We start from the raw sequence: 23,906 nt of genomic DNA on the forward strand, positions 1-23,906 counted from the left end.
CTATATTTTGTTCAATTCTCATTTTTAAATAAACCAACATTCCTAACATTGACTCCCCCCTCAAAAAAAGAGAGACACAATAACCAAATGCAATGCATGATCCTTGATTGTATATTAGATTTAAATTAAAAAAAAAAAAGACAGCGATTCAAAAGACATTATGGGGACAATGGGTGAACTTTGAATATAGACTACATATTACAATGTATCAATGTTAAATTCTCTCAGTAAGATAATTGTATTGTGATTATAGAAGAGAATCTCCTTATGATGAATGCTGAAGTATTTAGAGGTATAGTGTCATGATTTCTGCAACAAATTTGCAAGTTGTTCAGTGGGAAATGCTATACATACACACATATGTATATATCAAGAGATAGAGGGAAGGAGAGAGGCAAATGTAACAACATACTTCAGTCTTGGTGAAGGGTACGTGAATGTTCATGGAAACTACCTTGCAAATCTTCTGAGGTTTGAAATTTTTCCAAATAATGGCAGAGAGAAGATTCTCACCCACACAGTCTGAAATCAGGGCTATCATTTAAGTCACTATGTTATCTTATCGTCAACACTGTTATTATAATAAACCTAGACCCTGTCCTTGCTCCTGCCTTCAGAGTTCTCAAAGCCACCCATCACCTCTGCCTCTACTCTCATCCCACCATCCCAATATTTTTCCAGATTACAGTGGCCTCTGAGCCCGTCTTAGCTTCGAGGTTGCCTCTTTTATCCATTCTCCACACAGCAGCCAGAATAACCTACTCAAAGAGTGACATTGTCATTCTGCCATTTAAAAGCTTTCAATGGCTTTCCGGCACCTTTTTCTTATCTTTCAAGACCTTTCTGATGCCTGTTTGCCTTTTGAACTCATCCACACATACCCCTCAACACACACAGACGACCTATGTTCCAGCCACACTGAACGAGTAGCAGTTTCCGGCACATTTGCTCTGTCTCTCTTAACACAGGTTCTTAGCACCTGCTCGTCCCTTCTCTAGGACACCATCTCAGGCCAGGCTGACTTCAGCTCCTCCTTCAGGATCCAGCTCAAACATTACCTCTCCGGAGACTCATTCCCCCAACATGCCTCAAACTAGGCTGTTTACTGTACTTTCCACCTGGGATTCTAAATGCATGTTTATCTGTGTCTATGCATTGAGGACTCAAAGGATGTTGGCCGAGGCTTGTTTATCTTCAAATGTTTGACTAAGTGAATGTTTGCCACAGGATTCTAAGGGAACAGGCTAAGAGAACAATCCTTGTTTTTTCCCCCATTCCAGCTGTTCTGGTTCATCTCACCTGCGGTGGCCACAGATAGGCAACAAAGCCTTTGTTTTAGAAAGCTGACCAGATATCCGAGAACTTAAGTTGTTAGTTTCTTCCAAATGCCTGTATCTCGCTCATTTCCATTTCAGAATGAGAGGGAGGCCAAGAGACCCAGAATTGGGAAACAGAGCCAGGAAGCTGGAGCTACCCCAGGAAGACCTAGTAGGTCATAATTCATATGGCCTGCCTTTAGGACTCAGCGAACTTTCCATACCCGCCCCCGCACCCACCCAAACCTGGCCTAGAACCAGGCAGACTGCCAAGTCAATTACCCTCCATTCCTGCATCTGTAACCCAAGGGGCTGGACTCTGACATCCAAATTGGTGGCGGGCCTGTGCGAGTCGGCACGCTAAAAATTTTAAATTACTTGCTGAATCAGTAAGTAATCCGAGCCCCATCACAAAACAGCTGGCACACTCAGGATATTTAAGGGGCGTTTAATGAAAGGGCTATTTACAGAGTCGTGGATAAAGTTAAGGGAACATTTAAGAGATGATAAAACCACGTGGGACTGGCAACGCTGGGGGTCAGGTTCCACCTCCAGACGTAAGGGGTCCAGGGAAGGAAGTAGTTTTGGTTCCTAGAGAGTTTGTGGCCACCCAACAGGAGTGTGGCCTTCAGTAGAGGAACAAAGCTGCCGCCTGAACGTCATCTGGCAGAGAGGGAGCTGGGCAGGAAATAGCCTCCTCTCCCTCCTCTTACCTCCTGCCCCAACCTCAGGTTGGCTAAGGGCAAAGGGGCTTGAGGCACAGAGTGGGAGAGACTTGGAGGGGCAAACAGCACAGTTGCCAATATTTAGACACTTGGGAAAGTAAGATGCAGAGACCCACAGGATATATGATCCTATTTTTATACAACAAAGTCAGCTCCCCCATATAGGTGTCTGTATACGATTGCATGAGAATCGAGAAAGTTGCCCACTGGAAGTTGTTAATAATTAGTGCTTGGGCAGAGTGCGGGGCACGGGAGAAAGCAATTGAAAATATAGGCCATTGATATGAATTCAGAGTAATTTAACAAAGAAAATTATTGTCAGAGAGCATGAAACTATAATTTCAAGTGAGATAGGTCATTGCAGATACTGTTTCTAATCGTTTATTTCTGGGGTTGGTTACAGTAATCAGATACGGCTTTTCAAGGAAACACACAATGAACATAGGTATTTATTACCGTGAAAAGTGTTTACCTATGTAAAAAATTATGTTACAGAAAAATATCATATCTGTACACGTTTAAACATTTTTGAAAGGTAGTCTGGGTGTGTATGTCCCAATGTTCAGAGTGGCTGCCTGTGGATGAAGGATTTGGGGTGGGTTTGTTTTCTGGTTTTTCTGTCCTCCCCCAACTTTTTTTTACTTTTAACTATGCGTATTTTCTCTTTTTTCCCCCTAAATTGTCTTGTCTTAATTCTGTTATAAATAATAAAACACCTACCTGAGCTGGTTAAACAGGTGTGTTCAGCATATTAATCCAGTAGAAATACTATTTCCCAATATGAAAAATGTACAAAATCTTAAAGAAAATTCTAGAACCAATACAACTTTTTAAACTGAGATGAGATTCATGCAACATAAAATTAACCACTTTTAAAATGAGCAACGCAGTGGCATTTAGTAAATTTACAGTGTTGTGCAACCATCCACCTCTACCTAGTTTCAAAACGTTTTCATCATCCCAGAGGAACCCTGTCCCCTTTAACCTGTCACTCCCCAGTCCTCCCTCCCCCCAGGCCCGGCACCCACCGATCAGCATTCTATCTCTGTGGATTTGCCTATCCTGGATATTTCATATAAATGGAATGTAAAACAATACAATTTTAAGTCAATGGATTTCCCATCAAAATTCAAATTTCCAGCTTCTTTCAACCAACATCTGACCGAACTAGGCCCACGTCCTCACAGACAACAACTGGCCGAAGCTGAGTAATCACTGCGCGTCTTGACGAAGCCCGAGCTTGCCGCGGTCCCACGATGCCACCCGCCCTTCTCTCTTCCAGATCACTCTCCTGGCTCCTGGAGCGCTGGGAATTCAAGTCCTCTGATGCTGGCCTCTCAGACCTTTTTCATCTGTAAAAGTCCTGAGGGTCTCCACAGGCAGGGAGAGACACACCAGAAAATACGAGAAACGTGGGCCGGGAATAAGGGGGAATGAATCTCACCTCCACCGTTTATTAGTATGAACCACTTAGTGCCTCTGAGCCTCAGTTTCCTGAACTGTAAAGTGGACATCATAATAATACCTAACTCACAGGGTCATTAGGTTAAATGCAAAGCACTGGACACACGGTCACCCTTATTCCCGTAGATAACAGAGACTGTGACGACAGCTCTCCCTAACATCCGGAAGTGGGAAAAGGAGGTTCAGAGAGGTTAAGCAATGTACTGAAGGCAACTGGGCGGATTGGAGGCTGACTCCCCTAGTACCTTGTGAGGATCGAAAAACAGTGCTCCAAACTGAAGGGTGGGACATGTTTGAAACCTTGGGGACTTTGGATGGTGAAGACACAGGTTCATCCTGGAAGGGATCGATGACTGACATTCGGTAAGTCTGCCCTTGGCCTATGCAAGCGATAAAGGTACTGACGTGATGGCAGTTTGGCCTGAGAGGAGAGAGAAAGCCCCTGTGACGTGCCCTCGGCCTCGATGCCACAGCAGCGGCTTAGTCTCCATGACCTCTGCCCTCCTCTGTGCATTCCCCAATCATGCGGGCCTCTCACTCCCTGAACCCCAGGGAACCAAAACAGAACAGTAGTCCCTACGGGCTCAAATGAGCCTACTGTTGATTCTCCAGGAAGTTTGACGACCATTAAAAAAAACAACAACAACAAAAAACAGCATTACTTGAAATTAAATTACACTAAAGATTAAATCAAAAAGCTTCAAAAATAAGCTGACAACTAAATAAGCTGTATTAAAAACAAAGATAATAAACACTCAAATGTCATCACTTCATTATTTCACTATATTTTAGTATTACCCATGCTTCTGTCTATCGTATCTTGTGTCGTATGTTACTGCACACACCATTCTCAAGTCCAAGTTCAGTGACTTCACGTTGCTTATTTGAAATTGGCCGTAAGAAGTCTTAACACCACAGAATCCAAATGCTACAAACCAAGGCTTAACTTACTGTTTCATTGTTTGTCTCGGGCTGGGGCAGACAGATTATTGGCCTTTAGTGCAAATGTGAACCACTGTCTCTTCTTTCCCCTCACTGCCTGTTTTTGTAAATAAAGTTTTATTGGTACACGGCAGGGCCAATTCATTTACACACTACAAAAGCAGAGCTGAATGGTTGTAGCAGAGGCCATGTGGCTCTCACAGCCTGAAATATTTACTATCTAGCTCTACAGAAAATGCTCACCTGGACCTGTTCTAGACTGAAACAGGGCATTGGCTCTGTGGCTGCATAGCGGCAAACATGGTGGCATAGATGTGGTCCTGGATCTGAGTCCTGGCTCAGCATTTACTAAGCACAGCGGACAAGTTATTTGTCAAGACTCCACCTTGCTGAGTCTCAGGAGTTTTCTCGCCTGTGAACTGGGAGAGGTAATAGTAAGTTGAGAGGGTAAGCCCGGCAGTGTTTGGGAGAGGCGGGGGGCGCTGTCCACCCCAGGGAGGAAGGGGTCGTCATGGAATGGGCTCTCCAGAACATGAGGTACCCTGGGAGAGGCAGCTTGGGGCTGTCCCTGCAGCTGCAGCAGACCCTGCAGTGCCTGACACCCGACCACTCGCCTGTGCCTGCCACAGGGGCGCACTGTCTGCAGAGAATTTAAAAGTAATAAGAACGGCTAAAAGCCTGTCGACTTTATCTTTTTGTGCCACCAAATCTAAACAATGGCAATGCCCGTTGCTGAACAGACAGCTCCCACCGTGCCCCACCTCGGTGCCTGATACTGAAAAAGGGGCTCATAACTAGCGTTGTTGTGGTTAGCCTCCTCCTCTTAGTCAGGACTCGTGGCTGTCAATGCCAGAAACTCAGCTCAAACTACTGTAAGCAAAAGAGAGACATTTTGGCTGACCCGGAAGCCTGCCTGGAACGAGTTTCTCAGACATCAGGAATCTGCCTGTCCCCTTCTGTCACCTTTCTGCGCGGGCTTCACACACGGGCATGTTTTCTCTCCATGGAGCCAGACGTGGCCATTGCAGCACCAATTGGCTCAGCAAACCCTGAGCTCAAGCCAAAGTCCCAGGGCAAATCCGCATTGGATGGCTCTGGTGAGGCGCCCATCCCTGAGTTAACCTCAGGCATCCTGGTTGGCCAGTCCCGGCTCACATGCCCCAAGCACATGAGCAGAGAAGGGGATGGGATGGTTCCCCAAAGGAAAAGTGAGATGCTGTTGTCTGACAGGGTAGGAACGGATGCTGGAGATGCGAAAACCACAGATATCCAGGATGTTCCTCGGTGTCGCCAGAGCCAAGGACAGAGGACATCCTCCAGACCACATCGATCCAATGCACCCTGCTTGCACAGTCTGGGACACCGAGACTCAGAGAGGGCCTGGGAGTGGCCCGCAGTCACACAGTCTCCAGAGCCCAGGGATCCCGTATCCCAGGCCATCGATTTTCTGGACCCTCAGGCTATGGCTGATGCCTGGTGATACAGCTGCCTGTCACCCCAAAGCTCAGGCGTTAGGGCTCTGTGCCTCAGCAGATAAAGACCAGCCCTGCCCAGCTGGCCCAGCCCAGCCGCACTAGCCCTGATAACAGCTGTGCACCCAGGCCAGCCCTCAGCCCCTCTCGTCCCCAACTGCTATCTCAGTTGGAGGACCGTGGAGCCTGGCAGCGGGCAGGGAAGTTCTATCCATGGGCTCCTGTCTCTGAGCCCTCATTACTTCTGTTTGGGGTCTCCAGTTATAGGTTCTAGGAAGCAGAGCCCAGGGCTGTTTGACTGTTTTTAGGTCCAATTTTCAAATGTAACTAAAACCTCTTGGTTTATTTATGGTCCCCAAATATAACAAAGAATCGTCAGTAGTCCCTGGACCACTCCAGTCCAAGCACAGCAGCTACAGACAGCTGCGTTTCCAGCTCGGCTTACTTCCCTACGCCCACCGTGAGCAGAGAAGCCTTTAAAGTCCTGAGGATGTTGCAACTCTGCTATAAAACCTTCCATAGTTCCCCACTCCCTCGAAGATAAAGCCCACACCTCCAGCCTGACCTTTAAGATCCTCCTGCATTCCTTATAATAATAAGCATAACCGGTAACCATTAATTGAGTCCACCATGTGCCAGGTGTCAAGCAAAGCACTCTATGTGCATTAAGGCAGATGATCCTCGTAACAACGCCATGAGGGAGGTACTGTCAGATAATTCCCGTATTACAGATGAGGGAACTGCGGCTCAGAGAGGTTGAGTCACTTGTCTAAGGCTGGTCAGCAAGAGCACCCTCTGCCTCCATAGGGCTTTGCTCCTCTCCAGCCTGTCCACAGAGCCCCTCACACGCCCACAGTGCTTCTACCTCCTCTGCCCACCATGGCCCATCTTCCAGGCCCGCCCTTCCCACTCAGCCACAGGCCAAATGAAGAAAGACCTCCCCCAGGGTCTCCTGCTGCTTGAAAATGGGCTCGGAAGTCATCCCCAAAACATTTCCCAAAATATCTGAGCAAAGACAACACGGTTGGAACTGGCGAGCATGTAGACTTTGGAGAGAGACAGGCTTCTGTCACTTTTTTGCTGTGTGTCCTTGGACACCTCTCTGAGCCTCCGTTTTCTAGTCTGTGAAATGGGTGTGATGACAGCGCCTATCACACAGAGATGTTAGAGATTTCATGAAAAAAAAAGGCAAAGCATGGAATGTGCTTAGCACAGTGCCCGGCACGTAAATCAAAGGGACCAGAAAATCAGAGTTTTTGTTATTATTGTTATTGATGTTGTTGTTGTTGTTATTTCGAAGAAGTGCTCTGCCTCCAGAGGCGACAGCTTAGAGACAGATCACACTTCGTTAGCTGAAGGTCTTTCACTTTACGTTCAAAAAATCAGTCTCCCTTCACTGATACACCATCACAAGCACAAGTGACGAAAGAAAACAAATCGATAAGTTGGACTTTATCATTTGTGCTGCCAATGATACAATCAAGACAGTGAAAAGACAACTGACAGAATCGGGTAGAATTTGTAAATCATAATATCTGACAAGGGATTTGCTTTCAGAATATCTAAGCGACTCTTACAACTCTTGTCGATAACTAAAAGACAATGCAATTTAAAAACAGGCAAAGGCTATACATCGATATTTCTCCAAAGAAGAATCAGTGATAAGTACATAAATCAACATCATTAGCCGTCTGAGAAATGCAAATTAAAATGACCATGAGCAATCCATTCAGTGAGTGATGGGATGGCTAGAATCAAAAAGACAGTTAGCGATTGTTAGCGAGGAGGTAGAGAAATTCGAACCCTTGTGCGTGGCCAGTGAGACTGTAAAAATGAGGCAGCCACCATGGAAAACAGTTGGGCAGTTCCGCAAAAGGTTAAATGTGGACGCACCACATGACCCAGCAATTCCGCTCCTAGGTATCAACCCAAGAGAAATGAGAACAAATGTTCCCACACGCAACTTGTACACAAACATTCACAGAATTATTCATCACATCCCCAAAGCGGGAAGCAACTCACCAACCGATGGTAATGGGTAAATAAAATCTGGTATGCACACGATGGAATATTCAGCCATAAAACAGAATGAAGTAATGGCACATGTGACAACATGGATGAACCTTGAAAATATCAAGCTTAGCGAAAGAAGTCAGTCACACAAGACCACGCATTGCATGATTTTGTGTATATAGAATGTTCGATCCATAGACAGACCGGAAATTGGTGGCTGACCAGGGCCAGGAGGAGGGCTGAGGGGTGCGGGATTTCTTTTTTGGAATATTAAGAATGTTCTGGAAGTAGATAGCGTCAATGCTTGCAAAACACAGTGAGTGTACTAAATGTCACAAAAGGCAAATTTTGTCATGCGTATTGTACCACGATAAACAGAAAAACATCATTTTTTTCCCGGACTGTAACACCCATTCAGAAAGTACACAAAGCTCACGTACATACATCTCCCTGAATTTCCATGTAGCGAGCACACCGTAACAGGCGCCCCACTCTAGACCCTTCCCAGCACCCCCAGAAACCCAAATCGTGACCCCCCAGTCACTACCCTCTAAAATGGCTTCAAGAGATAAGAACGGCCTCCCATTCTGCTCCCACAAACCTCCACTCTCTTCCCAGTAGCCGTCGCCATTTGGGAGCTTCCGGTTTTGTTTTTCAGACTCACCTATCCACTCATTACGAAGGACCAAGACGTTTTATTCCTTTGTTTTTGAAAGACAAGGCCTTTTCCCCACCTCGACTGGCCCTTTCCATTTCTGCTTCCACATAACATAGCGTAGTCCGGTTTCCATTGCTTCTCTTTATTGCTTTAAATAAAATTCTAACACCTTGGTTTCTGGAGGCGTCACCTTTAAGAGAGCACGGTAAAAACCCTCTTCTTTGGAAAATGAAGAAATCTGTCTCCCAGCCTCTGTTCTCCAAATCTTTTCTATCGTTTTGTAATCGAGACTCGGTCTTCTTTATCAGTCAGCTGATTGTAAAAAGTTCACAAGAAGCATTCACAGACCCGGGCAGAAGCCTCAGCAACAGAAGGAACACAGTTGGCAGACAGACACCACCATGGAGGACTCTCGAAGGCATTATGTGTGTGAAAGCAGCCAGACTCAAAAGGCCACATACTGACTGAGTCATCTGTGTTACTCTGGAAAAGACAAAACTCCAGGGATGAAAAGTAGATCAGCTGTTATCCAGGGATCGGGATGGGAGAGAGACACACTACAAAGGCACACTGCAAAGACACGCTACAAAGGATGGGTGGGTGGGTATGCTTAGGGTAATGGAATTCCTTCATATCTTGATCGTGGTAAGAGTTACACAAATGTTTATGTCTCCAAAATGCATGGAACAGAAAAGAGTAAACCTCACTTTGTGTACATTACACTTCAGTAAGTATGACCCTCGACAAGCTGTGTGTACACATTTTTAAATCACGATGCAAATCGCGTAAATATTACTTGCTGCAGAACCAGAAGGACAATTAGACAAGGAGAGGAGGAAGTGGGTTCAGGCACTACACCCGGGGTGCCTCTTGCACGCGGAAGGTTCCAGGTGGCAAGGCTGAACTGGTTCTCTTGATTTCAATTCTAGCCAGTCGCTTCGCATTGCTGGCATGTTTCGTACTCAAATTTTATTTGTCGATTATTCCTCCATAAAGCCAGGGCGGGGGCAGGGAACCGGCAGCTCTTTTGCTGCAGCCAGGCTGAGACGCTGCAGGGCCACCAGACCTCTGGGTCCCAAGTCCAAGAGACGAGCGAGGCTTCCCAAGCCCTTGTGTCACGTTGGTCTTCCAGCCCAAGCTGACCTCCTCACAAATGTGCATGGACCTCATGGAAAAGCATCAGTCCCTAAAGGTCAGACATGGGGTGTCGCGAGAGCTCATTAGCAATGAAAAACAGCTTGGTTTAAACCTCAAAAGTGTATCTCTATTTAGAGATGGCCTCTCTTTTCTAGGCTTTTTGTTTTTGTTTTTGTTTTCCCCCAAAGGGTCCAATAGGCAAAAATCATAGTCAGAATCATCAATTACGGAGGCTTGTTCTAACTTCGGTTCTTGAAGAATTCAAATTCCTAGCTGCCCATGTGGCAAAATGCCAAGAAAGTCGTGTCCCGGTGACATTTTTTTTTTCCAGTTCTCCCTAATTGCAACCATCCCCCTAGCACTTATGCAATTACAAACGTATCACGTTTTACGTCGATTTTAATCATACAGCCAGATACAACAGCACAAAATACAAAGCCGTTTAAAAATAAATTCCTCCCCCTTTATTTTCATTGCGAGTCGACTTGAACCCCTAGCAGTAAATTCAGCATGTATAGGGTGAGGGGGCCGTGGCAGCGGCAGCCGGAGCACCTCCCCACCCCCCAGCCCCTCTTTTGTCCCCTCTGATTTCTGGAAAGCTTTGCTCCAGCTCTAGAAACTGATGCCACCTTTTCCCTCTCACTTAGAGGAGAGAATAATGCAAGCTTTCGACATGCTTGGTCCAGCCAAAGCCCAGCTCTGGGAATGTCGGAACTCTTTCTCCTTCCTGTTTTGAAGAGAGAACAAAACCCAAAGGCATCTGGCACCGGGTGTCCCCCACCCCCACCCCGTTTCAGCCAGCGCAGCCAATATCCACCGGGGGCCCCAGCCCGTCACCTCTCCTGAGGGCGCCTCTTTCACCATCAAATCCCAGAGGTGGATTTCGTCTCTCACAGCAGATTCGGCTGCAGCTCGGGCTACTGCCTCGCACCACGAGGAGCTCCACAGCCACCTGGGCAGCGAAGGTGTGTCATCTGTTTGGACGGCCGTGCAGGCCTCCCCATGGTCCCTGGGCAGGTACCAAGTCCTCGGCAAGGTCTTCAGAAAGGAGCTCGGGGCCAAAGCCACCTTGGTCACGGTCCTAAGGAAGAAGACGGCCAGGGTTTATACAGCTAGGAATCCCACGTTCAGTTCTTAGGGAAAAGATCCCTTGTCCCTTCATCCTTCCTTTCGTCAAACAATGCTTCTGCCATCTTTCAGTGAGTCAGGGTTCATCACGTGAATCCCATGGCTGCTACCGCCGGGTCCCCAAGTCCACCCCCACCCAGGTTTGACAGTGTGCCAAGAGGACTCACGTATATAGTCTTACCTGTGGCTAAGATGTTTCATAGCAAAAGGACACAGAGCAAAATCAGACCAGCATAAAGGGCATGGGGTAGGTCTGCAGGAAACCAGATGTGAGCTGCAAGGGGCCCCTCCCAGCAAGGTCACACGGGACGCGCTTAACTCCTCCATCGAGGGGCTGTGACACATCTCTCAGGGAAGCGTCCAGGGTCTTTATGAGAGGCCGGTCACAGGGGCGCCTCCTGCATAGCATGTACCCAGACTCCCGAGGGAAGCAGGTGTTGGGCATCAACCACAGAGCTTGTACAGACAGTGTAGCCCCAGGGGGACACGAGCTGCCTGAACTCAAGTTCCCCGATACCAACCAAGGCTCAGCCCCGCGAGCGGGCTCTGCGACGAGCAGCGGCCTCCAGCCCGCTGCGTTTCTGCATTTCTGCACGCCAGGGCACGGCGGCGGATGCGCTGCACAAGCCCAGCTCCTAGTTTAGGCACAAGGTGACAGTTCAGGAACAAAGAGCAGTGGCAGCGACACCCAGTCACTGCTATCCTGTCATCAGCTGGGCCCAGCCTGAGAGGAAAGAAATGTCGGGGCTCCAGACACTGGTCCCCACAGTCTTCCTTCCGCAGTCTCTGCCTACAGACGGGAGAGGCAGCCACAAATAGATCCAGAGCGTGACCGAGACCCACTGTCTCTGGAAGCAATGCCAAAGGGTAGGAGGGACAAGGCCACCAGCCGTGCCCAGCTGAGCTGAACAGCTGACTTCAGCACCAAGAGACTGCAGGCGACATGCTTCCTCGATTCGGTAAATACTGACCATGTGCCTGGGACACGAAGCAGCCACGCTCCAGGTGTGGGGGTCTCAGTGGGCCACTGTGAGCAAGGAGACGAGATGTCCCCTCCCCCGAGGGGATGTGGGGCTGCGCGGAGCCCTCCCCCTCAGTGGGAGACCCTGGCCCGGAGCCCCTGTCTGGGGCACCTCCACTCTGATTCTCTCAGGTAGAAACCCACACTTTGGAGCCTGGGAGACGCTGAGGGCAGGCTGGTGAGGCACCCCAGGAGGGGCAGAGTAAGGAGGCGGGACCCCCCCCAGCCTACCTCCAGATTTGCCCAGAAACCAGAGAAAAGAAGGGAGAAGGTGTCTGCACCGCTGGAATGGAACCCGACTCCAAAACCTCGCGGACGTGTGTTCCCCTCTCCGAGCCTCAGTTTCCCCATCTGTCCAGCAGGAATATCAACATTTCCTATATACACAGAAGGCAAAGCAGCAATGAAAAGTGTGGGCTGTGGAGTTAGAATAATCTAGTTCTACTCAGCCGCTTGCTATCTATGTGGTCTGGAATGTTCTCTAGCCGTCCTGGGCCCCACCTCCAGGGTTGCTGGCTGACGCTGACCCATAGCAAGGCTTAGCCGAACCTCAGACCTGGGGCTGGGGAGTTCTGAGAGGGATTCCTGGGGGGGCTGGCTGGGTTTGCTGAGAAAGGCAGGGAGGGGGCGCCTTCCTGTTCTAAGCCAACTCTGCACCCCAGTGCAGAGGATGAGAAATGGGAAGGGGGAAGGAAAGGAAGAGGGGGGTGGATAGTTTCCGGCACCTTCTTGCTATTTGTCGATTTTTCTCATCTGAAAAATCAAACCGTTGGCCCGAATGATCCTTGAGGTCAGCACTAGCCACCATCATCTGTCTTTCCATATATATTTTTTAAGAGGCGGACACAGGGCATTTTGGGGGTCAACGTGCAAGAGGGTAGGGGACCGTAGCGCAGTCACGGGCCACAAGGGCTAGCATCGGGGCTGAGTTCCCGGGTGATGAGGAGAGTTGATAAAGTCAGTTCCATGGGAAGAAGGCGAGATGGCTCAGCCACCGAGTTCCTAGGGGCGGGGGCGGAGCTGGAGGCCGGAGACTGTCCTGGAGCCCTCAGGTAAATGCTACAGCTAGCCGGCAGTCACCACGCCATCTTCCAGGAAAGCAAGACCTGAGGACTCACGTGCAGGGGTGCTGGGAACAAGAACCCCCGCCTTCCCGCTCCGCCCCCGCCCCCAGCCCTGGAAATACTGAGAACCTGGGCCAGGGGCAGAGTCATAACCTCTTTCCCCAAACTCAGGCTGTGGGAGTGCCAAGGCCCCCTCATTCTCCATCAGCCCCCTAAACCCCAAAGAAACATAATCGATCATGACCAACAGTAACAGAGACCTTACTGTGTGCCAGATTCTCCTGCGAAGACTTTTATGCTTTATCTCACTTAATCTCCATCACCCTATTATCGCTGCCATTGTACAGATGGGGAGACTGAGGCTCAGAGGGGTTCAGTGACTGTCCCCAGCCACAAAGGACTCGAGCCCCATACCAGTGCCTCCTAGCACTGTGGAATATGATGGAATACATCTCTTTTACCTAAATATGAACCACACACTTGCCATGCAAGCAGGGCTTCGAGACCAGCCCCTCATTTCCCCTTAAATTCTCTCTAAATAAGAATTTTGGAGCAAGCGCCGCATTCCGGCTGGCCTTGGCTTCTGAAGGGCAGAGGCTGCAGTCCCAGCTCAGAGTCCTGGAACTAGTGTGCCTTTGACCTCCTCACCCAGGCCACTGGCTAGGCCTTGGGCCATCACCCCCGCCCCTCTCTGGGCCTGCATCGCCCCGTTCAGTGAGGCTGCCGCGAGATCAGAGGCTCCCAGGCCTAGGAGTGAGGTGCTCGACTCAGACCCCACCCCGACAAAGGCCAAGAGGCCAGAGGCGGGACCTGCGGGGGGTTAAATAGTCTGTCCAGCACCCCTCCTGGCCTCTCATCCCAGTCTCCCTGGCAGGAAGTTTGACCGAGACCTATCATGGTACGTGCCCGCGTGGCTGCCTCCGCCGGGGCCGGGGGCTCCGTCTGGAAGCGAGACTTCCAGAAACGCCTGGCGTCTGAGCGTTCGAATCTTACCATCCTTTTCTTTCTCCTCAGACGTCGTACAGCGACAAGGGAAAGAAGGTAAGCAGAAGAAGAAACGTGGGTTCGGGGCCCCGCAAGACTGGGATGTCGGCAAAAATCAGAAGAGAAATAAGTACAGCGGGTTTGTGACATCCGGGACGTGCGCGCGCGTTCATTCCTGCCCGCCCCCCACCCGCCCGAGTGAGCTAGGTTCAACCCTCGCCCCCTCTAAAAAAAAAACATCAACCTCCTCTTAAATTCCTGCCGGTCTCTTAAACCTGTCTGGAAGTCCTTCCCGAGATCCGGCTGAGATTCGTGTGGCTGCAGCATAAGGCTGTCTCTCTCCGGGAAAGCGGGGCAGGTCTCCGGAGGGGGCTTCCCACCCCCCACCCCCTAGGAGCTCAAGTTCAACACAACAAACCGGATTCGCTGCTTGGAGAGGCTGTGGGCTGGTGGGGTAGGGCGGGGGTGCAGTGCTGGGCTGAGACTGGGGACCAGGGAGGTGGCTAGGGGACACGGCTCCACCTGCACTTGTCTGAACCCACGTCCAGGGCCTCGGCCTCACTCCTTGTCTCTCTGCAGCCCGAGAGAGGCCGATTCCTCCACTTCCACTCCGTGACCTTCTGGGTCGGCAACGCCAAGCAGGTAGACGCCAGGGCAGGGTGCTGCAGCGGGCAAAGGGAAGGCAAGAGGGCCCCGTGGACAAGGCAGGCCGCCAGGCAGGCCACCAGCCAGGCCATGATTGGCCCCCAGGAGGGGAGGGTCACGGCCAGCACTGAGACCAATGCTCGGGAGGGACACCAGCGCGAATCTTATCTGCGGTCAGGAGGGGTCAGAGGGACAGCACCGAGGCAACAGGGCAGACCGGCTGAGGGGGACTGGGGGCTCTCACTGGGGGCTCCCCAGGCTGGCCCCTTGGCCCTCGTAAACCCACTTGCAACTCTGCTCCAGGCTGCGTCATTCTACTGCAGCAAGATGGGCTTTGAACCACTAGCCTACAGGGGCCTGGAGACGGGCTCCAGGGAGGTGGCCAGCCACGTGATCAAGCAAGGGCAGGTGAGTCCCCAGCCCAGGACCCCCACTCACCTGGGAGGCCCAGCCCTCTCTTCTTGCTAGCCTCTGAGCAATCCCCATGGGCAGGCCTGACCCGGCAGCTCGCCCCACGACCCTGGGGATGTCTGGCACGAGAGGGGCCCCCATCTCTCAGGACTGGGGCCGGGGGCAGAGCAGGGGCTGGAACCCAGGGTCAAGCAGTTGGAAGGTGTAATTTGATCCTTTGGCCCCATCAGGGGTATCTCAGCGGTGAGCAGGGCGGGCAGGGGCACCTGCCCACACTCTCCTGAGCCACCAGCTCACCTTCTTCTCCTCTGTGTCTTAGATTGTGTTTATTTTCTCCTCTGCTCTCAACCCCTGGAACAAAGGTGAGGAGGCCCTTGGGGAGCGGGGTTTGAGGTGCTGGGGGGTGCAGACATGGTATGGTGGGTGGGGTCAGGGACGCAGGGGCGGGTCAGGGTTCAGGGAGGTGGGCTAGAAGGAGGTGGAGCCCAGGAGATGGGGAGGACAGGTGAAGGGGCCACGACTCCAAAGCCACCCGCTCCCCCTGCCGGCCACAGAGATGGGTGATCACCTGGTGAAACACGGTGACGGAGTGAAGGACATCGCCTTTGAGGTGCAGGACTGTGACTACATTGTACAGGTGAGACCACGGCTGGGCTGGTGTGGGGACAAAGCAATAAGGCTTGGCCCGCCCTCTGTCAGCCAGAGGGACCCCCTCAGTCAGAGCTGGAGGACACTTCTGGGTTGGTGTGACTCCATGCCCCTGACTGTGCGCCCTCTCACTGAGCCTCAGTTGCTGCGTGTATAAAATGGGGCTAACCACAGCATCTACCTCGCCGAGTCGTTACAAAGAGGAAATGAGATCATAATGACCATTTCTTGAGCACGACTCTGAACCAAATGCTGTACTCACGAGGCAGTTTTGAGGTTCAGAGCATAGGCTCCAGAGGCAGACTGCCCGGGTCTGGATCTCATTAGCTGTGCGGCCTTGGGCAAGTGACTTAACTTCTCTGTGCCTCGATTTCCTCATCTATAAAAACGGAGAGAATAACGGGACCTTTGGTGTAACGTTGCTGTGACGATAAAGAAGTTAATACCCACAACAGTGCCTGACATGTGATAAGCACAGACACACAGTAAGGTTTTGGTAAACAAATGCGTGAATCACACATACAAGGCACTTGGCAGAGAGTCTGAGACATAGCAGGTATTCAGTTAATGCCGGCTCACATTCTTTTTAGGCAACCACCCTTTTTACAGATGGGGAAACTGATGGGGAGGGGGAAGGGCCACAAGTGAGTTAGCAGAGTCAGGACAGACCCCCACAACCCACTTGGTTTGTCTCCCACAGCCCCAACTCTGGGCCTGGGCCTCAGTTTCTCAATCCGCCAAATGCACATGAGGCATGGGTTTCAGGGGCAACGGCAGAAGCCGGCTGGGGTTCCTACGTGGGGCTGGAGGGGGCTGCAACGGGATCACGGAGCGGTGATCACCCAGGAGCAGCCGGAAGCAGCTCTGGGAGGGTCCAGCCCTGACCGCCCCTCCCACCCCCATCTCCCCCGCAGAAAGCCCGGGAAAGAGGTGCCAAAATCATCCGGGAACCCTGGGTGGAGCAAGATAAGTTTGGGAAGGTGAAGTTTGCCGTGCTGCAGACGGTGAGTTAACTTGGCTGCTTCCGCTCTCTCGCCGTTGGCACCCACGGAGAAGCCCTCACCCCGACTCCTTAAGCCATCCCACCCTCGTGCCTCGAAGCACAGACTTCTCCCTCAAGCCTGACCAGCGTAATGCTTGGCCAGTGTACAGAGGCTGATGAGAGCCACCAGCCACCCTGAAGGGCTTCCCTTCCTCCCCAGTCGGGGGGTGACAGTATAGAGAGGTAAGCTTCAGGCAGGGGCTTGGAAAGAAGAGAGGTATGAGGTCTGGGGAAGCCCCACCCCGCACCAGCTGTATGACTGAGCAAATCACTTCACTTCTTCGTGACTGCATTGAAATGAGCAAGGACTGGAGTCGGACCCAGTGTGATCTGGAACACGCTGCCACGTCTTTCCGTGCCTCGGTGTCTGCAGCTACAGCCCCTCCTAGGATTATTATAAAGGTCAAATGAGATCATTCGTGTATAGCGCTCAGAACAGTGCTCGACGCTCAGCAAAGATGACCAAGTCTGTCTAGTGCCTGTGTTATTGTCACACAGAGACAATCGTAGGTCCTACCTTCTCAAGTTAAAATATGGCTTAAAGATGGTTAGGATCGAAAGAGCCCTCCAGCATACTTCGATCCAACACCCGCATCGTTCTTCATTTAGTCCGCCTATTTCTACTGAGAACCTACTGGGCACCGAGCACTGCCCTAGGTGCTGGGGACACAGTGGTGAGCAAGGAAGTGTCCCCGCCTTCACGAAACTTACGGACCCATAGGGCAGACAGTTGAAAAAATTACCAAATGACAGACTGAAATTCTTTTTGGAAAAGGGAAGTGACTCGCTCACGGTCACGCATCAAGTCAGGGTGAGTCCCTGGCTGGAACCCAGGGCTGTGCTGGTGCCCTGGCCTCGGTGCGGGTGGGAGCTCAGAGGCTGAGCCAGGCTGTTTTCCACCCGCAGTTTGGGGACACGACACACACCCTGGTGGAGAAGATGAACTACAGCGGCCCATTCCTGCCTGGCTTCAAGGTCCAGGCTTCCACGGACACCCTACTTTCCAAGCTGTGAGTATCATCCCCCAGGGCAGGGGTGGGGTGGAGAGCGATGCCCTTCTCCTCGATGTGGGCTGGGCTTCTCTGGGAGAGCAGAGTGTTGCGGGCCTATCGGGGAGCCCCTGAGGGTCCCCAAGGGTGGCTTGAAGAGGCAGCACAGAGGCTAAGAGCACAGGCTCTGGAATTAGACTGCCCAGTTTCAAATCCTAGCTCTGTCACTCCAGAGCTCTTCAGCCTTAGCAAGTGACTTTATTTCTCTCCACCTCAGTCTCTTCATCTGTAAAATGGGGCTAGTACAGGTGTGTAAGTGGACTCAGAATGGTGCTAAGTAATAAGCAGCTATAATTGTTATTGAGGGGCCGACAAGAAGTGGGGCATTTAGGGAGTAACCTTGTCCTCACCCCCTGAGCACATCCCTCTCCCAGGCCCCAGTGCAATCTCGAGATCATTGATCACGTCGTGGGAAACCAGCCTGATCAGGAGATGTTACCTGCCTCGGAATGGTGAGTCCCCGGCCCAAGCCCTTCCCGCAAAGGGACAGGCCCATTCCCCAGTTCTTGTCTGGGACCCCAAAGTGGGAAATGGGGCACAGGCTGTAGGAGGGTAGTGTGAGGTCACCGATTCAGCTGTTCCCTATGGAGACCAAAGGAATTAAGGCCCAAAATGATCCACAGGTCCTCCCTCTGAGGGACCTCAGGGGATTGGCACAGGTGGGGTGTCCTCAGGGAGGCTCGGAAGAAGACTGTCATTACTCAAACAGCATCCTAGTGTGAATTAGAAGCAAGTGCGTGTCTCAAAGCATTTGCATCTGTGGAGCCTTGCCATATAAGGATCTTGGTACAAAACTTTGCTTCCATCTGGAGGAAAATTGTCATAATAAAGGTACAAATCTATGATGTATGTGAGGTAGACGGTTGTTCCCTCAGGAAGCAAATTCTGGAAGGTGGAAGAGGGGCATGGAGTCAGTCCAGAGCCAACATGCCCTTCCGGCCACCCCACAGGTACCTGAATAACCTGCAGTTCCACCGTTTCTGGTCCGTGGATGACAAGATGGTGCACACGGAGTACAGCTCTCTGCGTTCCATCGTGATGACCAATTATGAGGAGTCCATCAAGATACCCATCAACGAGCCAGCGCCTGGCAAGAAGAAATCCCAGATTCAGGTGGGGTCTCCCCTGGGCCCAGGGTCCCGGCTGGGGAAGAAGAAAGCAGGGACGAGGTTTGAGGGCTCTTGTTGGGGTGGGGTGCAGTGGGGTAAGTGACGGGGCCAATGACAGGAGTTTCCTTGTTTCCCTCCCACAGGAGTACGTGGACTATTACGGGGGCGCCGGGGTGCAGCACATTGCTCTCAAGACCCAAGACATCATCACAACGGTAAGAAGCCCGTTCCTGGCCTTAATTCACCTCCTGTTCAGCTCCAGCGCCCATCTCTGCGAAATGGCGTGGGGGTGGCGATGGCAGTCCTGAGCCCCCTTCATTGGCCCGGAGGGCTGACAGGGCCCCCCTACTGGTCCCTGCCACTCATGTAGGCACATTCCCACCCCAGAGAGTTCAGTCTCTCTGCAGAACATTCTGGGCTTTAGAAACAGCAGGTGCCAGGGAAACAGGAAGCCTGGATTCTCTTTCCAGTCTTGCCAGTGACTTGCTGTGTTTCTCTGGGAAGGGAGGGGGTTCGACCCCCTCTCTGGACGTCAGTTGCCTTACCTTGAAAGTGAGGACATTAGGCTACAAGATCCATTAGGTCCTTTGAGCCAAATTAAATGTCCTGAATCTATGGATCTAGCCCTTGGGGAGGCTGGGTCCCACCTATTTGTTATGAGCCAGTATGGCAGAGTGGACAAGAGCCTGGACTGTCCTATTTAATCCTGGCTCAAAGAAGAATTCACTGCATGATTCTAGCAACTTCATTCATTCATTCATTCATTCATTCACTCACTCACTCAATAGAAGTTTACTGGGCACCTATGTGCCAGGCACTGTTTTAGGTACTTAGGACGTTATCAGCCAACAAGACAATATGGAAGCAGAAAACAAAATACATAAAATATATACATTAAGTGGCAGTGAGTGCTCTGGAGAAAAATACAGCAGGACAATGGAAGAGGGAGGGTGAAGGACACTGCATTTTTAAATAGGGCTGTCCCCGAAAGGCCTCACTGAGAAGGAGACATTTGAGAATACAGAGTTGGAAGGAGAGAAGCCTGTGGATACACAGGGGAAAGTGCCCCAGGCAGAAAGGACAGCCAGGGCAGAGGAAGACTGAAGGAACAGCAAGATCAGTGTGGCTGGAACAGAATGAGTAAAGCGGAGAGAGGTAGGAGATAAGGTCAGAGCATCAGACGGGGAGCAGATGGTGAGGACCTGGAATGTGACTCTGGGAAGTGATACCACCATGGGGTAAGCGAAGGAGGGATATGACTCATATTTTAAGAAAATCATTCTGGCTACTATGTTGAGAGTAGATACTTAACCCCTTAGATACTTAATGCCTCAGTTTCCTTAGCTATGAAATGGGGATAATAATCACCCAGATGCCTCAAAAGGTCACTGCAGGGACATAATGAGGCAAGACATAGGAAGTGCTTGAGACAGGCACCGGTGAGCACTCCGCAAATGTTAGTGATGGCTATTCTTCTAACGGGCCCCACAAGACCCAGACGAGGAAGAGGATGAGGTCACAGGACACTCTGGCAGTTTGAGAGAGGTAAGATAGGAACCCTGCCCCCTCCTGGCCCAGCACTCCACTTGGGTAGGGATGTTGAGCATGGAGAGAGAAGGAGGCTGATCTTGACCTTGCCCCGAGACAGATTCGCCACCTGAAAGAGAGAGGCATGGAATTCCTCAACATTCCGTCGACATACTACAAACAGCTACGAGAGAAGCTCAAGTCAGCCAAGATCCGGGTGAAGGAGAACATGGATATCCTGGAGGTGAGGCTGGCAGGCCCCCTGGTCAGGTGGCAGAAGGAGCGCCGAGTTCCATCTTGCCTCACAAAGACTGTTGAACTTCTACTCCGCGGCAGGCACTGGGACACAGAAGGAAACCAGATCAGGTCCCTGCGGTCATGGCACTTGCATACCAGGGGAGAAATGACAGACGAATAAAAAACACAGACACCATCAGAGAGAGAGAGAGTAGTGCCAAGCAGAAAGTTAAAATAGGCTATGACAGAGAGTGACCTGGGACTACTTTACAGGAGGCAGTCAGGGAAGGCTTCTCTAAGGAGGTGACATTTCAATGAAATCTAGATGACAAGAGGGAGTTGGCTGTGGGAAGGGCTGGGGAGAGAGCAGTCCTGGCAGAGGGAACAGAAAGTGCAGGTCCTGAGGCAGGAGCAACCTCTGTGTGTCTGAGGAACAGTGAGAAGGCTCAAGTGAATGAAAGGAAGCGTCTCAGGAGTGGCCCCAGTTATAGAGGTAGGCAGGGGCTGATTCCTTTTGTAGGCTATTTAGGATTTTGGATTTTGTTCTTCTATGGCCAGAAACCAATGTAGGGTTGTGTGTTTTGTTTTGTTTTGTTTTTAACAGTTTTAATCATACAGAAGTCACATAACACAAGAAATCACTCTTTCAAAGTGCGTAATTCAGTGATTTTTAGCTATTCACTATGTTGAGCAACCGTGATCAAAATCAATTTAAGAACATTTTCATCACTCTAAAAAGAAATCTCATACTCCTTAGCTATCGCTTCCCAATCCTACCATTCCTCTCTTCCCCCAGCCCTAGGCGACCACTGATCTATCTCCTGTTTCTACAGATTTGTCTTTTCCAAACACGTCGTATAAATGGAATCATAATACGTGATTTTTTGTGACTGGCTTCTTTCACACAGCATAATGTTTGCGAGACTCATCCATGTCGTAACGTGTGTCAATACTTCATTTCTTTTTTTATGGCTGAGTAATATTCCATCGCGTGAATAAACAACAGTCATTTTTTGACTATTATGAATAATGCTGCTATGCACATTTGTGTACAAACTTTTGTGCGGACATATGTTTCAGTTCTCTTGGGTAGATGCCTAGGAGTGGAATTACTGGGTCATATGGTAACTCTAGCTTAACCTTTTGAGGACCTGCCAGCCAGCTGGTTGAACTCAGCCACTGTACCATTTCACATACCCAGCACTAACCTACGAGAGCTCCAATTTCCATTGGAGGGTTTTAAGCAGGGAATGGCATGATCCGATTTTTAAAATACCCCTTTACGTCTGTGAGGAAAATGGATTGTAAGAAGGCAAGAGCAGAAGCAGGGACTCCTGTGGAGGCTACCTGGGTGGTCCAGGCCAGCTGTGGTGGCTTACACAAGGACTGTGGCAGTGGGGTGATAACAGGACAATTTGGGGATCTATTGTGGGGCGTCTGTAATCGCTGGAAAAGACATCTTTTCTTGGTTTAGTGGGTGCAGGAGCCCCTTCCTATGGGCTTCCTAAGGACTCCACCGTGCCAGGCTATAGGGCCGGTTAGCCTCCCCCTAATCCAGCCCTGTCTTCCGCCTAGGAGCTAAATATCCTAGTGGACTACGACGAAAACGGCTACCTCCTGCAGATCTTCTCCACACTCATGCAGGACCGGCCCACGCTCTTCCTGGAAGTTATTCAGCGCCACAACCACCAGGTACCACGGGGCCCCACCAAGTCCAAAATGGCATGCAAGTTAGCCCGACTGGCTTCCTGGACCCGCAACTCACCTCCTCTCTCCCGCTCCAGGGTTTTGGGGCCGGCAACTTCAACTCACTGTTCACGGCTTTAGAACTGGAGCAGAACTTGCGGGGCAACCTCACAGACCTGGAGACCAACGGGGTAGTCCCCGGGATGTAGCCCCCGCCCACCTGCAGGCGCACGGCAAGCCACGCCCCCTCGCCCTGGAACCCGCCCACGCCACAGGCCCGGAACAGCAAGCCCTTCTTATTGGCCGCTCCCTTTAGACCCCGCCCACCAGCCGGGCGTGGACTCCCAAGGTCCCGCCCACCTCCTGACCACGCCCCCTAGTTCGGGCCGCTCCCCGCTCCCGCCCTCCGGAATAAAGCCGACGGGGTTTCAAGGCGATGTCTTGGCGTTTTTTGTGCCGGGCTGGAGCAGTGACGCCGTCTGGTCGCCAGGGGGCGCTCAGAACGGCAGCGCTGCAAGAGGCATCTCTGTAACGGGTTCGCAGCGCTGCGGAAAACGAGGCGCGGTGTACAAACGCTTTACAGATAGGACCGCGCGGGTCAGGGGGAATTTCGGAACCAAGGGGGTGCAGAGGGCTTACACTCTAGAGGGGAAGACAGACAATCTCGTTTCATGGAGTAGTAAATGCTACTGAGAAAATAAAGCAAAAAATAAAAAAGAAGAAGAAGAGAAAGCAGATTATGTGGGGGTGAAGCTGCGAGGGGGTACTAATTTCGATCGGGGCAAGGTCTCTCTGGGGAGATGATATTTGGGAGCCGGGAAAATCTGGAAAAAGAGCATCCGCATCCTGTCTGGTGGCTTTATAATCTCTAAAGATGAGCTGTCCCCAACTTTGCTGCCCTGAGCCCAAACTTCTGGACATAGGAAAAGGGAAGGTGTTAGCTAAGGTACTTTGGGAAAGCATCCTTTCTCCGCAAACATTGGACATGGTTCCTGTTCTGAGAGATAGAGCAAGTGGGAGGGATCTGAGCTCCTCAGCATGCCAGTCACCGGTGCCCTCTCCCGCCAGCGCCGCTCGTCTCCCCAGCCTTGGTCCCAGTGAGAATTCCGCTTGGAAAGAAGCTAGTTCATACTCAAGTGTGAGTGACCCTTGCAAAATAATGACACAGTTGGGAGATGAACTACTAGTCCTAAAACTCTTGGAAGGAAAATTTTCTTCAAAACCAGAGAAGAGGAGGTGGGGGCAAATTGGGTCTTTCCTTCTGCTGATGCTTAACAGCCCTCCCTGAAGATGACTCAACTCAGAATTAGAAGCAGGTGAATCTCAGTGTAAGAAAAAAACCTAAGTTGATATGATGAGAGAATTGCGGGATTTTTTTTTTTTTTCAGATAATAGAAATCAGGGCTTCTGGGATCATGAAACTTCAGAAATAAAAGGAACATCAGCAAGAACCCAGAGAACAATGCAGGCTCCAGGCTCAGGGGCTGTTGGTTAAAAATACCCTCTCTCTATTTACCTATGGCTTATGCAAAGAAGGGAAATTCTATAACCCAGGAGGGCTGAAAACTGGTGGCTCACAGGCCAAATCTGGTTCACAGATGTATTTTGTCTGCGTGGCTTCAAGCAAA

The 23,906-nt window shown here is 50.9% G+C and overlaps 1 protein-coding gene and 2 long non-coding RNA genes across 3 annotated transcripts; 1 reads left to right on the forward strand and 2 right to left on the reverse strand.

The window, feature by feature from the left end:
- Positions 1-2,143: 2,143 nt before the first annotated feature.
- LOC120616072 (uncharacterized) lies at positions 2,144-15,383 on the reverse strand. The gene is made up of 9 exons (XR_005656461.1): positions 15,278-15,383; positions 13,934-14,586; positions 12,108-12,253; positions 11,037-11,579; positions 10,565-10,808; positions 8,597-10,454; positions 4,691-4,866; positions 4,457-4,544; positions 2,144-3,841 (listed from the first exon to the last, which is right to left on the reverse strand). It is a non-coding gene; the product is annotated as an uncharacterized LOC120616072 (long non-coding RNA).
- HPD (4-hydroxyphenylpyruvate dioxygenase) lies at positions 13,714-22,711 on the forward strand. The gene is made up of 14 exons (XM_039879378.1): positions 13,714-13,838; positions 13,955-13,981; positions 14,504-14,566; positions 14,873-14,977; positions 15,300-15,342; positions 15,535-15,617; positions 16,543-16,632; positions 17,577-17,680; positions 18,094-18,171; positions 18,670-18,832; positions 18,972-19,043; positions 20,477-20,599; positions 22,168-22,284; positions 22,377-22,711. The coding sequence occupies exons 1-14, from the start codon at positions 13,836-13,838 to the stop codon at positions 22,485-22,487; spliced, it is 1,182 nt and encodes a 393-aa protein (XP_039735312.1). The 5' UTR covers positions 13,714-13,835; the 3' UTR covers positions 22,488-22,711.
- LOC120616074 (uncharacterized) lies at positions 15,529-17,589 on the reverse strand. Its single transcript, XR_005656463.1, has 3 exons — positions 16,426-17,589; positions 15,891-16,007; positions 15,529-15,634 (listed from the first exon to the last, which is right to left on the reverse strand). It is a non-coding gene; the product is annotated as an uncharacterized LOC120616074 (long non-coding RNA).
- Positions 22,712-23,906: the final 1,195 nt, after the last annotated feature.

This window comes from Pteropus medius, unplaced genomic scaffold (genome assembly GCF_902729225.1).
Source record: "Pteropus medius unplaced genomic scaffold, Ma_sr-lr_union100, whole genome shotgun sequence".
Classification (NCBI taxonomy): Eukaryota; Metazoa; Chordata; class Mammalia; order Chiroptera; family Pteropodidae; genus Pteropus; species Pteropus medius.